We start from the raw sequence: 13,360 nt of genomic DNA, 5'->3' as shown, positions 1-13,360 counted from the left end.
TCACCGAAAAATAACTTAGTATTTATTATTGCAGATATCTTTTGTTGCCAAGAATAGAAAAAGAATTGAAAATATTTCTTCAGTTAAAAATTTATTCAATCAACTTAAGTGAATGAATTTTTGTTTAGGCGCTTACTAACCGTTATTTTATTAATCTGTTGTAAAACAATGAAACAAATATAATGCGAGGCAGCTGTCTACGTTTCATTCTATAAATTTTGAAGTTATTAATCCAGATACGGTATTTCTTCAGTCTATTTTTTTAAATTCGATAAAAGTCTATAGCATATACACCTAGTTAAAAAAAATCATGGAAAACATGAAGGAATTATCTTAAATATAATCTCAATTATATTTTTATTACAAAACATGTGTGGATTAAAAAAAAAAAACGAATATTTATCGTAGTTTTTTTTTTATTTTTTAGCTTAAAAGGAATTTTAAATGACACATATATTTAATTCGCGAATGAAAATCGCTGTTATGAATTTACCTTGCTTATATTTTATACTAGGTTACAAAAAAGGCAATCCCTAGACTTTCATAAAAATTATCGAAGAAAAATGAATATACACTTTATTGTTTATTTATTATAATATGTTTTCCGTCGATGTTACAACCGTTATGTTTAATATAAGGTTTCGCCTTTTTAGCAATGAAAAGGAAGGTCACAAAAACCGTAGGTAAAATTATTACATAATAGTTAATTTAAATTTTCTGGCTTGGGTTTTTGTTAGGTTTCTTAAAATTCGTATTATACCCTTAATTTTTAACTTTTTAATACAGTGCCGAGTCAGTTTTAAAATTTTCTTTCTGGGTCAATGAATTTCAGTAAATCAAAACAAGGGCTGATTTCATTTCTTGAAATAATAAAATTGAAATAATAAAAAGTAAGCCATGTGCTCGTTTGCCCCCCTTTCTCATAAAAAAATACTATTATTTTCAATTCAATAAGTTTTACTACAATAATACTGTTTCCAAAAACGTATTGTCATAAAATTTCCATATTGAGTCAAATTAAACTTGAAATTATTACGTACATTACATGTTATATTAACAAGTCCCGGCTTAGATCTGTTCCTTTTGGAAACTTTCATATAAATTAGTTATATTAAAACAGACCCAAAATTAGGGAAAAACAATTGATTGAAAATCTATATTTTTTTAAGATGGATGGTTAATAATACAGATAATACAAATAAATACAAATAAATTAAAACAGTAGGTATTAATATAATTTAACATCTTCAAAAGTAAGTCCCTGTCTCGACTCCTCGTAAATAATATCCAATTTATATGATGTCTTTTCTATCTTCTCAGTTATATAGCTACTGACTTCTCTTGGCGCTTGAGATCGTATGTACTGCAACATTTAATATATACTGAATCTTTAATTTTATCATACATATGTAGGGTAAGAAATTTAATATATTTTTATACATTTATTTACACATGTCTACATATAGTTACAGAGAAATGAGTTTTATCTGCAAATTTTAACTTTATCGACTTTCACGTCAGCCTGTTTATAGAATAAAAAAAAATAATTTTACGGTCTTCTTTTGTAATATAACACAACATATGAAAAATTTACTTTTGTTGAATCATATTTCTTCCTTAACTGTCTGAGTTTAAAATTGTTAGGGCCCCATTGTGTCACTGGGGTTAAAATTTTAAAACTGCTCTGAAATAATAAGTTGTAATTGAAAAAAATAATAGTTTCCTTATACGAACTGTTTTTTTATGATCTTACCCGCTTTTTCTTATGAAATGATGAAAAATATATGTAAGTTGCTCCTAATAATAGCAAAAGGGATTGTGGAATAAGTGTCCATGCTTTAATTTTCATAATTTCCTCATCAAAGACAAAATTAAAAAAAATTATCAGAAGGAAGAAAGCCTTTAACTAAAATGAAAATAAGCAGTTAGCTGTTCTGAATTTACCGTTTAATTTTAGTGTGGCGTGCATTTTTAATAGTACAGTTTTCAATACTAACAGAGTAAAATATTGGAAGAACCACAAAGCTCCATACTCGTAGTTTAGTTGGTGGAAGTCCAAAATGGAATGTTATGTCTTCGATCAATCGACCCATAGGATATAACCAGAATACAATGATTGTTTCTGAGAGTGTTGATAGGCACGTCCAAGATATAAAACTAAATTTAGAAATCTAAAAAAAAATAATGTATTTTATTTGTAATTGGTAGCCACTGGTCACGTTAAATGAACACCCTTAAAAAACCTTTTATATATTGAGTACCTGTCAAGGAAGTAATGATTTAAGATTAAAAAGATTAATTCTATTGGAATCGCAAGGAAGAAAGACAGTTAATGATCCAAAAACGCATAAGTGATAGCTACTTTAAATAGATCTTTTATAAAATTGTTTTTTCAATTCAGCCAGTCCAGTCTATTAACAAAATTGGTATGCACAGATTGCATATAGGCTAGTCACTACTGTTTTTGGCCACTACAGTAAAAATTTTGTCATAATATTAAGTATTTTTTTTATGTACATGTATCATGCAAAATTGTCACAACATAGAAAATACAGAATTATAATAGATTGAAATTAATTTACCGTGTCACTTGTTAAATATTCCGCAACTGCTGCAAGCAGAATAATACAAACAGCACACCATGGCTTAAGTTTTTTCCATTCGCTTAAGAGAGTTTGTACAAGACATTGAAATGTGATCAACTGTAATGACAAAAATAATAATAACACATAAAAAGACTTGAAAAACTGAGTATTTTATTTAATAACTAAATAACATACAAACGTGAAATAGTCCACAATGGCGTTTAAAGCGAAAAATAAGAGGACAAAAAAACTTCCTCCGTATATCGTAGAAAAATAAATAGGCCATGTGAAATAAATCGATGCACTTCCTAGGTAATTAATTATAAGAAAAAATAATACATAAAAATGAATTGTAATCAAAACTCAAACTAAGACATGGCATAAACTACCCACCGTAATTAAAGTATATGAGTGAAGCGTTTACCCAATTTTCTCCATATTTTTTACATAAGTAACTCGTCGATGCTCTTAGTAAATAAAATATTGAATTCGAAAAATTAATCAGGGCACTGTGAAAACTTGGATTAACCTATAAGTAGCATTAATATAATTAGTAATTAATTTTATTCATCCAATAAATCAACTAATTTGAAAATTGCCTTGTGTTGAAATGATATATAATATGTTTATCACATGCCAACTACGCCAACTATAATACTCTGTAGAAATAAATAAGGCTTTCTCAAAAAACCCTGACTCATAGAGTTCCATGATTGGTGTTGAAATACCTTATATCATTTAAAGCTAACATTTTTTGCTTCGTTTTTTTTTATTCCATCTTCTATAGAAAATATGGATATTGGGGGAATAATTCGGAAATTTAAATTTATTGTTACTAAATTACTTCAAGATCCTGAATAAAATTAGTCTAAAAATGAAGCCATAGTTTATAGAAAAAAAAATAGTCTAAACATAATATAAACTTATGTCAGAATTTGTCATTAGTGCGGAAGTTCATTTAAAGTTTCAACTACGAGTAAAGATCTTAACGTTAGCGTTTCGACGTTGTCTTCGTTGAATTTTGCCAAAACCTGACTTAACCGCATCAATTAAAATAAGGACAAAGTGTAAGTGCGTTTTTTTCGAAACTGTCTTACGAATAGGTATGATTGTTGTGATGGCCTGCATATAAGCTTAGCGAATACTCGTTTGAAATAACTAGCCGTTTTATATCTACCCTACTTTATGTTTGTGGGTGATGAAATTGGATTCGTTTAGGGAAATGATTACCTAATAGCTTCGTGTTGGTAAGACTGCTGTAGTATACATAAATATGAATAAAATAGAGATCTCTATATATTAAAATAACACCTATATTTATATATAGAGATCAATATACATATATCTATATAGGTGCGATTTTAATCTGCAAGTTGTCTTAATCTTTGATTATTTTGTTTTTCTGTGTTTTCAGAGTTATAATTATTTTTTTTGTTGACAGTAATCAGTAGATTGTTATATATAAAATATAATTCTGAAATTACATAATATTAAAATCTAACTAATCGATAAAAAGTTACGAGTTGTTTTTATACTCTTGGATATTGAATTTTTCCCTCGTCTTATATTAGAACAACTTTGATATAACTCAGTCATTAAATTGGTCTACTTTGTAAAAATGTAAAATAGTCAGGTTTTCATTATAATTGGTCTGCTTTGTAAAAATGTATTTGGTTGTAAATATAAGAAAATATACGAAAACGAAAATACACTCTTTTGCTAAATGTAGTATTTTTCTACTTATTTTTCATGACAATTCCTTCTTACCTTATCTTTACTTCTTGAAAATATTACATGAGCCACTGGGGGTGCAGTCATTGATTCAGCAAGTAAATCAAAATCAGCAACCAGCATATGTAAACAATAATATCTTTTTATGACATCAAAGATTTTAACATTTATATAAAACTATATTTTTGAGTTGCTACGCTTATTTCCCAATTTTATATCTAAATAACCCCAACGTTTCGGTTCGTTTACAGGCTTGTCTGTTTGTGATTACGGTTGCTTGAACCGAAAAGTCAGGATCATGCGAATATTGAATAATAAAAAAAACGTAGTATCCCAAAACTTAATTTCATATAAATATACTTTTATATTAATAATATGTCATTAAACTTAAAACTCTATATCATTTATTTTTTAATTAATACTTACCACCATTAAATTCGTAAAATTGTAATCATGCTCTATAAAGTTGATGGGTCGATCGTCATATGTTATAACTAAATGTAGAAATGTTACCGAATAAAAAACACAGAGTATCAGTTGTGCCCGATCTAAAATCTGTAATACCGTTAACATGTTTATTTAAAAGTCATATAATCTGCTGAATATATTTCTAATATTTAATTGCATTTTTTTTTCTTCAATAAAGTACATATCAATAAAAAAATGTATTCATAATTCACCATTTTTTTCATACCTGCCAAGTGTATCTTTTATATATATGGTTTCGGAGGCAGCCAGCTGTTATCCACAAGAATAATATAATAAAAAACAAAATTCCTTTCTTATTTAACTCAAACCGTTCTTCACGTGTTCCAATATAACGACTAAAAATAAGTACGTATAATCAGTTTTGATATTATTTCTTACACAGTCCAGGAAAGTAGAAGCCTTTAATAGCCAACCCGATCTTAGGTAGATAGGTAGTTTTTTTAAGGATGCAGACATATGACCACTAACAGTTAAAAATCATATCCTTAGCGATATGTTGACAAAATACAATCCAGTGTAAGTACCAGCATAGTTCTTAAAATGGAAAAGCAACTAATACAACCCGGAGTACTTTATGTTTCCAAATATAATTAATTAACAATAATTTATTTCTTCTTTTAGAGGTTCAAATTTTAATGATAAAGAATTTATTTCCCTGTTTATGAATTTTATATGCAAATATACACGAATTTCATGTTTTTCAGAGTTTTGTAAATGTCGCTAAGCAAATCCAAAACCGTTAAGTTACATTTCCAAGACAACTTTCGTGCTTTATGTGAAACTTGGATAGTACTTATAGCCTTGAAGACCTCCACTGTAAACAGTTACTAAGATATCACTGGAGTACTTCCAAGACATTTCACATATTGAAGATCTTAACGTTAATTAAGCAACTCGACAAGGTATTAGTATCATTTCTTATGATTAATGGAATATGTTTTAGAATATAAATAACGTATAAAATATGACAGCACATCAGAATGTTCAATGGTTACTTGTTACTAAAAAACGATTATAACATTATAATGTATAGTGTGCCTGGGTTTAAAAACTTTTGCGTTTTCCTTTTTTAATCACATTTAATGTTTTAGTCACGGTTATAATAAGACAAAATATTTCTGCTACAATTATGATTTACCTTTTTGCTTTTCCTTTAATGACCAAAAATTTTTTATAAATAGAAATAAATAAGAAATCTAAACTATTTTTATTTAATGCAATAAAAACTCACTCGTAATAATCAATTTGAGCTAAGGTAAAGTATTCTATATTTCCTATGGTATACATCTGTCGGTTTTCATCGTAGGTAACATTATCGTTTGTAGAAATTTTTTGTGCGAACTCCAATAAATCAAGACAGGAATATTTATAATCATAAATAATATTTTCTTTAAATTCACATCTAGAATTTGTTTATCATAAATTACTAACGTTTTCAATTGTATTATATTTAAAAATATAACAGAATCAAAAGCACAAAGGTGCACACAAAGAAGTAATCACCTGTTCCAAGGTATTTTGTAAATAATTCCAAACACGAAGTATGCAATATAATATGAAACATTATTTACCATTAATGTAAGACCAGAAACACTAGTTATCAGTAATATATAATTAAATCCTGAAAATAATATAATATAGAGGAGTATAAAGAAATCATTTTATATTTTACTTAATAATTTGTAAACAATTAATACCGTATAAGAGTGGGACCATTTTAGGTATAAAGAAATGATGTTCAGGTGAGTAAGTGCTTAGGAATAAATAGACGTATGTCATTGGTAGACTTTTACAGAAAACGTTGAAAACGTAAAACCACAGAAATCTGGAACGGATTAGTATTTCATAGAATGAGGAAAAAAACAATTTTAGTCATATAATCAATTAATGACCTTTGAACACTGTTTTGTTGCTCACACAATATTTCTAATTTGCTCACTGTTGATGTGTAAGCCCGAAAAAACGATAATTTTTCCAAAATTGTTGCTGGAATAATAGGCCGATCGGTACGTATTTCATCCTTACAAATAAAAATTCATTCATTTTAATGTTTTTCACTACTATAACGAAAGAGTGTTGAGCCTTTAGTAAAGAAATGTAATACTAAAACCTTCGGTATCACTTGCAGACGGTTCAATCCGCCTGCAAGGGCAGTTCTTGAGGGTTCACTTTCATTACTCAACCGCCAATTTTGAGTTGACTGTTTCTTTTCTTCAATCTTTTTCAACCCTAGTGTATCCTCCATCAAATAAAATCTGTGACAATTTCGCTTATGATATTAGTAGTTATGTCTGATTTATGTCATATATACATGACACATGACATGTTCATAGAAGTTTGTATAGTGATGCAAGCTATATTGTTTTCTATTCTATCTTTAAAAATACATATATATACTATAGGGTAGAGCATACACAGACGTATCCCTTATTATTTTTAACAATTATTCATACTGGTATTAATTGTAAAATGATAAAATAATAAAAAGGTTCATATTTTTTCAAATCTGTTCATTTCATGGGTTTTAAACTTAGACATTAGTTTTTGTTTCCTTTTGAAATTCCGTTTTTATATTCGATTTTTGCTTTTTGTATTATTATAAGCGTGTATATGTTTAAACCACATATACAGCTTTATTCAAAGTTTGGTTAATTTATGAAAACTATTATTTTTGGATGTTTTCTCTTTTCGACTTTTGCCTCTATAAAAAAGGATCAAAGAGTTTGTTCAAAATACAACTTCATTGTTTGAAAATGTAACGTTTTTATGCCGTCATGTTGCGAAACCAACATTTACCGTTGGTAATACACGAAACCGGATAGATTCGTGAGGAAGCGGAGGCAGTGCGGGTCAGTGATATGGTCGACCGACATTAACCTCTCTTTTCAAAATATATTTTAAGTTGTGGAGTGATAGGACATTTGTATTACGCAGATTACTGACTTGGCGCTGATAACTGAGAAGTTGCAACTGGCTGTTACCATATTTTGATTTATTACCAGTATTTTGTGTTTAATACGGTTCACCACAGAATTCTTTTCACTCTTGCTCAATCTCTACAAAAACAGATCATAACCTGCATGTAATCATAGGTTTACGATCTGGTCGTGGAAAATAAAGTGCAGGTATCCCAAAGGAAGCTGCCGTCTGAATTATGCCAAAAAAACAAACGAGGTTAGGTCGAATTAAAAGTTTTTGCTTTCTATTTTTGAGATAGAAAGGAAGCTTTTGGGTACAATGGTGTTTCATGACTTCTTGGTCAAGAGTAGAACTGTTAATACCCCTTGTCCTCTTACTATAGTTAATTGCATTGTATAAGATTGAACTTTTTGAACTTTTAAATTTTCACTGACTTTTAGTCTGTGAAAACTATTTTTTTTTTCCTTAATTTTATCTGTTGGACACCCAGACCTACAACGAGCCTCTATTCGGTTTTTGTACATCATATACAGCTGTAGACAAAAGGATACAACGGAAGCCTCACAAAGACTAGTAAAATTCCTTCTGTTTGTAAACCCATTTACATATTAGATGTGTTCAAGGAACGAGGAATTAGAACGATTGCCATTCCTTTTACAGACATAGTGTACTTACCACCTCAGGCTATGCAAATTTTATTACCATCAAGAGGAATCATAGAAAAGCGCTATACAATTGATATTTAATATTATTAAAAAATTAAGCAGGAAATAAAAAGGTACAAAATAAATTTATTTCCCATAAAATCACAGGTATATTAATCATCAATCAATACATATTATAAAACAAAGTCCCTCGCCGCGTCTTGGAAGTCTAGAGTTATTTCAAGTTGATCACTCACACTGTTCATGGTTTTCAGATTGTGGATATTTAATTGGCAGGTTACCTATGATTTCTTTGGACTTGGGATAGTTATAATTGATTTGATTTGCTGGGTGTATTTTTTTTTTTTTGATCTTACGAAACGCTGGGAAGTTCATTAATTTAAATGGTTAACAATAGAAACTTTTATTAAACACCCTCAATTTGATAATTATTAGAATCATATTTCTTAGAAAATTAAAATATTGCTGTTATTATGGATAAAAAGTGATATCTTCCAAACAAGTTACAAGGAAGCATAAAAAGCAAGAGAGCTGTAATGGGCGTTTATATATACATTGTACAATAAATATACATATAAATAACACTTTAAGCCATGTAGTGAACATATAACGACTTATAAGTAAATTTGTCTCTAGTCTAAACAAAATTTGAAGTAGTGACCCTTAAATGACTTTTGTGAATTTGTAAAAGGATTTTTATCCAAAATTATATGGCATGACCGTAATTGAATTTGTATAATGAGAAGAAGAGTGGGAGTTAATTTAAAGGTAAAACTTTTAGTTTATAGTGAAGAGAACGGTTGTGGTTCTGTTTAGTAATTTGGAATAGAAGATATGAATACGCTGCAATAAATAAGAAAATTCCGTACACTTTAGTCTTATTCGAAAACTAGATATGTGGTTATGTTACCGAAGATGAAGAATAAATCTATTGCACATAGGTTTTTAAGGCACCACTTTCTTTAATTGTTCCATTTTAAGGTTCGGATAACAAGTGTTTCGATTAAAGGTGAGTGAAAGCTGAGACAATTTTGGTAGAAATTTTAAAAATTACGTAAGCTTCTTTAAAATACAACTGACACATACATTTTTCTGTATTCCTGAGTTGACAGAGGAACGCAAGACAAAGTTTCATCAAGATTTACTATTAACCTAGGTATGTGACGATGAAAAAGTGAGGCGTAAAAGTAAAAATGCAGCGCAAATATTACATTTATCTATTATAGTAAATACTACAGCTTACGGTCTCTGTAAGGGTGATTCAAATATAAAATTTATTATGTTAAAGAGTCATTTGAAAATGATGTCCATAAGTGCACTTCCACAAACGATGTACATAGTTATATTCTTATTATAAAGTAATATGAATTATAATGTTTAACTATTGCTCTCATAAATCTGACATAATATTTTCCTGCTTCTCTAGGTAATGATACGGGACCCTTTCTAAGACTTGCTTTTTCCTTTTGTTGTGACATTTTTAAAGATACACTTAGTATTTGTCAAGAATAAAGTGTAAAGAGTCTTATATTTACAAATATATTTCGTGTTGTATAAATAATGTCTAAAATGAAATAACGATTCTACACCAAAACATTTCACTTGCAAATGTCACTTTTTATTGATAGAAGAACCTTAACATTTTCTCTTTACACATAAACGTTTTTGAGATATAATGTGCCATTACCGCCTGAATGAAGTGGCTCTGATTTATGGGAATGAATGTTTAAGTGTACTTGATTGTAGTATTTTATCAGCAGAATAGCACTCATAGCCGTTATTGAGGGATAGTTGTTATTGTTACTGTTAAGTATTTTATTTATAAACATGTGTAATATCATGGTATCAGTGAGAATTTTACTACGTTATTTGTTATACTGATCGTTCTATAACTTGTGCTATAGACCAATAAGTGTTAGTTCATATCTTCATTTATAATTTGTCAAGATAAATCACGGTTGCTGAAAAGTAACCGAAACGTCAGGACTATGTAGTTTTAAAATAATAAAATTCGCATAGAATATCCGAAATAAATTAGTTTTATTTAAAAGATAAATAATTCAGTATGTTTATATAAAACGAGAACTTAAATCGTAACTAATTTGTAACCATTGTTAATCAATCATACTTTCTATAAAATATAAACTTATAATGTAATGACGGAACTATCTCACTTTTAAAAAACTAAAATTTATGTCGTTACTTATGGGCACATATATTGAAATTAATTTATAATAAATTATAATGTACAGTCAATAATATTTTAGTGTTTTTAATAAGAGCTAAATTATTTGGAGAACATAAAGGTGAGCCGTGTAAATGATCATAACGAAACGACCGACGCTTCATTGTCTGGGGAAGCAATTATTACCAGGCTGGGGAATGTTAATTTTTGTTTTCTATTACGGAAAAGCTGAACGCAAAATTGTTTTTATTTATTTTAAGATTACTCAAATATTTGTTAATTATAAATAATCGATACTCCTTGGACATTTACTATTTTTTATAATATTTTTTTGTTCCAACGTGATATTAAATTCTTATCCAAAACATACGTTTAAAAATAAAACAAATTACGTTTAATCAAAGAGTTACTATGTTATAAATTATTAATAATATGACAGAAATCACAGAAAAGAAACTCCAAAGAAGAAAACAATTCAGGAATATTGTAAAGTAAAATGGAGAAAATTATAGCTGAAAATATAATGATTTGTGACTTTCATTCAAATAAATAATACAAGGGAGTGAATTACTATGTCTTATATACAACACTTAAAAATTATAACAACAATATTGTATTGCACATATTATCTAGACTCTGTTACGTATAAAGCATTACATTCAAATTGGTCACATTCACTTATTTGATGATTGTACTTATCTTTGATATCAAATCTCTAAATTATAAACATTATGCGATTTCTCACTACTTTATTTGTTTATTATTTATAAAACTTCGAAGTCTTATGCTTTCCCTGTTTATTTGGACTTAGTTTTCCCGTATCCAGTACCGTCTCCATACTTTCGTTAAATAAATGTAATCAAAACTTATATATTTCGATACACTAATATTTTAATTTAATGGAATAGGACATTGTTTTGTAAGTAACAAACTGCCTTAAAGCTATGGATCACCCCTATTAAAAAAAATAATAATGATTAATTAATCCTATATTAAAATGGTCCTTCGTTATTGAAGTCGCTTTCATAAAAAAATATTTATAAAATATTTATAAGCAATACGATTAAGATAAACATTAAAAAATTATTGAATTAATACTTCAAACTTTAACATATTGAAATATACTGAATTGTGTTTCGCTGTTTTACAATGTACGGTTAATAATAAGGCCAACTTTTAGCTCAGACAAAAAATAAAACCGAGGTGATATAATTTTGACTCTGCCTCTGGTATACTGATTTTATTTATGCAAATATGAAACTCTTTATGTGAAAGTTCTAGATTTGAACCTTGCAATCGATATCAAGATTATAATTGTATTTTTATAACATTAAAGCAGTACTCGAAAAAATATTCAACATATTAAATGATAACTTCATCAATATGACCAGGATTCGAAATCCGAAATATTGTGGTCTAGTTCCTTACCAATTATATAATTGTGCCCTGACTTGATGAACAGAATGCTCAGTTCAGTGACTCGATTAATGACAATCCAAACTAAAAGTTGAACTGGACTGTTCTTGATTTTTTAAAAGAATTTTAACTCTTATACCTTTTAAACCTTGTTCATAGAACGAAGCGGTATATTATAAAATACTATCACCCCGAATGAACTGTTAAAGTAAAGGTTTTTTGCTTTTGTTAAGTTTTTGTTTATATTTCAGTAGATACAATGAAAACGAAAGTCTTAAGCGCAGGATTTTTGGAGTTAATATAGCATATGTTCAAATCAATAAATTTATATTTAAACAAAAGAAAAAAATACTTGTTATAAAACGCTTATTGGTAATGAATTTTTTTAATCGTTATATCTTCACCGAGCTTCTCCTAAGTTCTTGAAGCTAAAGTGTTGGCACTACTCCAGTATCCATGTCAACTTCACGGTTAGATAAGTCAGCGTCTCTTAGGTTTAAACTTAGAAACTGTTACTAAACTTTGTGCTTAAACCTCTTTCAATTAGAAACAGTGATTTATAAATACGGACTGTTTTTGAGAATTTATGCGTTTTTCTGTCATTACATCATACTTAAATTTGTCTTATTTTTGGGTTGACATTATACTGTGTGGTAAATATTTTAATTTATTGTTTTCTTTGTTTCAAATATAATCATTTGAGAAATTCGTATTTAAAATGAACATTAACATACTATTAAGTTAGAGCATTAGCTTTGAGCCCGAAGAGGTATTCTCCATTAATGCGCCATTAAAATATCTCCTAACCTTAGAATTTCATCACCTACTAAAGACAATATTTTTATCTTTGGGAATCATTGTAAGATTTTTTCTTTTTATTTCTTTAGTAATATGTTATGCAAGCAAAGTTGAGGCATAACTTTATGGTACACGATTGAAAATGATTTAACATATTACGTATATTCAGTCTAGAGACTATCGCTGATTTGAAGATTCTACTTTATAAAACTTTTAAAACTAAAACTGAATTTTCCTTCATGTTTCGCTGCCACCAAACAAACTATTAATAAGTAGAATAATATTTTGATTTCTAAGTATTTTTTTTTTAATTTATAATTGGATCTAAAAAAATATTTTATTAGTTTTTGCTTATATTTTATCATATCACTCAGCTTTTTCATAAGCTAAACTGTTGGTAACGCAAACGAAATGCAATATTCGAGAAGTTGCAGATTAAAATTTAGCTCGTATGGATGATTTAACTTTTAATTTTTTTAATTTAATTTTATTTCGAGAATTACTCTAATATTACTATAATGTTAAAATTCTAACTAGGCGATAATGATAACATTGGTGCTATTTCTCCAGTA

The 13,360-nt window shown here is 28.2% G+C and overlaps 1 protein-coding gene across 5 annotated transcripts; it reads right to left on the bottom strand.

Moving 5' to 3' along the window:
- Positions 1–416: 416 nt before the first annotated feature.
- Positions 417–10,073, bottom strand: LOC116770150 (uncharacterized). 5 transcript variants are annotated; one of them, XR_009753517.1, is made up of 7 exons: positions 9,633–10,073; positions 5,011–5,140; positions 4,743–4,871; positions 2,781–4,387; positions 2,583–2,702; positions 1,998–2,171; positions 417–1,363 (listed from the first exon to the last, which is right to left on the bottom strand). XR_009753517.1 is itself a non-coding variant. In XM_032661519.2 (4 exons), the coding sequence occupies exons 1-4, from the start codon at positions 4,437–4,439 to the stop codon at positions 1,229–1,231; spliced, it is 516 nt and encodes a 171-aa protein (XP_032517410.2). In that variant the 5' UTR covers positions 4,440–4,731; the 3' UTR covers positions 417–1,228. The 5 variants fall into 5 exon arrangements, 1 of the variants encoding a protein (XP_032517410.2); XR_009753516.1 differs by having other exon boundaries at positions 2,583–3,114; positions 4,353–4,387; XR_009753518.1 differs by having other exon boundaries at positions 4,353–4,387.
- Between the last annotated feature and the right edge of the window lie 3,287 nt (positions 10,074–13,360).

Source organism: Danaus plexippus, assembly GCF_018135715.1.
Source record: "Danaus plexippus chromosome 3 unlocalized genomic scaffold, MEX_DaPlex mxdp_25, whole genome shotgun sequence".
NCBI classification, from domain to species: Eukaryota; Metazoa; Arthropoda; class Insecta; order Lepidoptera; family Nymphalidae; genus Danaus; species Danaus plexippus.
The sequence above is the reverse complement of the archived record's forward strand: the minus strand, read 5'-3'. Positions and strand labels throughout refer to the sequence as shown.